Source organism: Oryx dammah, unplaced genomic scaffold (genome assembly GCF_014754425.2).
Source record: "Oryx dammah isolate SB20612 unplaced genomic scaffold, SCBI_Odam_1.1 HiC_scaffold_6192, whole genome shotgun sequence".
In the NCBI taxonomy this organism is placed as follows: Eukaryota; Metazoa; Chordata; class Mammalia; order Artiodactyla; family Bovidae; genus Oryx; species Oryx dammah.
Genome location: NW_024075984.1, coordinates 1 through 2,090, shown reverse-complemented (window position 1 = coordinate 2,090; position 2,090 = coordinate 1). Strand labels below are relative to the sequence as shown.

Here is a 2,090-nt window from a genome sequence, read left to right as displayed (position 1 = left end):
GTGACAGAGTTTGTCCTGCTGGGGCTACACGACCACCACAACCTAGAGATGGTCCTGTTTGTGCTCTGCCTGGGCATCTACTCCATGAACGTGCTGGGGAACGCCCTCCTCATCGGGCTGAACACGCTGGACCCCCGCCTGCACACCCCCATGTACTTCTTCCTCAGCAACCTCGCCCTCATGGACATCTGTGGCACATCCTCCTTCGTGCCTCTCATGCTGGTCAACTTCCTGGAAACCCAAAGCACCATCTCCTTCCCTGGCTGTGCCCTGCAGATGTACCTGACCCTGGCGCTGGGCTCCACAGAGTGCGTGCTCTTGGCCATGATGGCGTGTGACCGGTACGTGGCCATCTGCCAGCCGCTTCGCTACTCAGAGCTCATGAACCGGCAGACATGCGTGTGGATGGTGGCGCTGAGCTGGGGGGCAGGCTTTGCCAACTCCCTTCTCCAATCCAATCTCACCTGGAGCCTCCCCTTCTGTGGCCACAATATCATCAACCACTTCTTCTGTGAGATCTTGGCGGTGCTGAAACTAGCCTGTGGGGACATCACTCTCAATGCACTGCTAATAATGGTGGCTTCAGCTGTCCTAACGCTGGCCCCGCTGCTGCTCATCTTCCTGTCCTATGTGTTCATCCTCACCGCCATCCTGAGGGTGCCCTCTGCTGCCGGCCGGCACAAAGCCTTCTCTACCTGCTCTGCCCACCTCACAGTGGTGGTGATTTTCTATGGGACTATCTCCTTCATGTACTTCAAGCCCAAGGCCGAGGACCTCTACTTGGACAAGCTTCTTGCATTGTTCTACGGGGTCGTGACCCCCTCGCTGAACCCCATCATCTACAGCCTGAGGAACGCAGAGGTGAAAGCTGCTGCCGTAGCTCTGCTGAGGGGAGATCTCCTCTCCAGGAAGATGGCCCGCTTTCCTGTTGTTCTCTAAGTCCGTCAGGCAGGTGTCTGTGTGCTGAGTCACTTTGCTACTGCTGCTAAGTCGCTTCTGTCGTGTCCAACTCTGTGTGACCCCATAAATGGCACCCCAGCGGGCTCCTCCATCCCTGGGATTCTCTAGGCAAGAACACTGGAGTGGATTGCCATTTCCTTCTCCAATGCATGAAAGTGAAAAGTGAAAGTGAAGTCGATCAGTCGTGTCCGACTCTTAGCGACCCCATGGACTGCAGCCCACCAGGCTCCTCTGTCCATGGGGAGTCCTGTCCTAATCTTTGGGAACCTATGGACTCCAGCCTGCCAGGCTTCTTTGTCCATGGCATTCTCCTGCCAAGAATACTCAAGTGGGTTTCTGTGTCCCCCTCCAGAGGATCTTCCTGACCCAGGTATCGAACCAGGACCTCTTATGTCTCCTGTATTGGCAGGGGGATTATTTACCGCTAGCGCCACCTAGGGACCTAGTTATACTGTGGTGTGACTTCATCACTGCAGAGGCTTAAAAATACAAAGGTTCATTTTCTTGCTCACTCTCCAGCTCCATCAGAGATTGGATGGGGGATCTACTTCATCTTTTTCATCCTGTGGGCCTCAAGATGATAAAGCATCTGCCATATGGCACACTGCTGATGAAATGGCAAAAGGAGAAGATGACAAAGCCTGTGTGGATTCCTTCAGCTTCCACTCAGAAATGACCGCTTACTTCCACTTCCATTTCATTGCCCAAGGTGAGGTACAGGCCAGCACTGACACCAAGGGTTGGGGATGCCCACCTACGCCACATCTGGAAGGAGGGGGAGGAATGAGGAATTCCTGAAGAGCCTGGTGACAATGCCACTACCCTACAGTCACCCCAGGAGCTACTAGAGATTTCTAGAGCTTCCATTCTCTGGCCAGCTCTGCCTCACTGGCTGCTTCCAGGTTAATCACCCCAGGGAGCACTGGTTAGCTGGCTTGTGTGACTCTGGACTGGAGTATCCAGCTAGGTTTCAACCGACCCTCCAGGAGCTTTCTTTGCTCTTGGATCTGGGTTCGGGTTGAGCACGAGAGACTCTGGAAGAGAAGGGAAGGCAGAGGCAAGGCTGCGCTGAGGCGGTGGAGCCCTCACCTGCTGTCAGTGCAGCCCCTCTGGCTCCTGCCAGGCCACCT

The 2,090-nt window shown here is 55.0% G+C and overlaps 1 protein-coding gene across 1 annotated transcript; it reads left to right on the top strand.

Annotated features, from left to right (window-relative positions):
- Nucleotides 1-3: 3 nt before the first annotated feature.
- Nucleotides 4-944, top strand: LOC120860024 (olfactory receptor 2S2-like; the record flags this gene model as incomplete). Its single annotated transcript, XM_040235884.1, has 1 exon — nucleotides 4-944. A coding segment is annotated over one exon (936 nt), but the record flags the coding sequence as incomplete, so codon positions are not given.
- Between the last annotated feature and the right edge of the window lie 1,146 nt (nucleotides 945-2,090).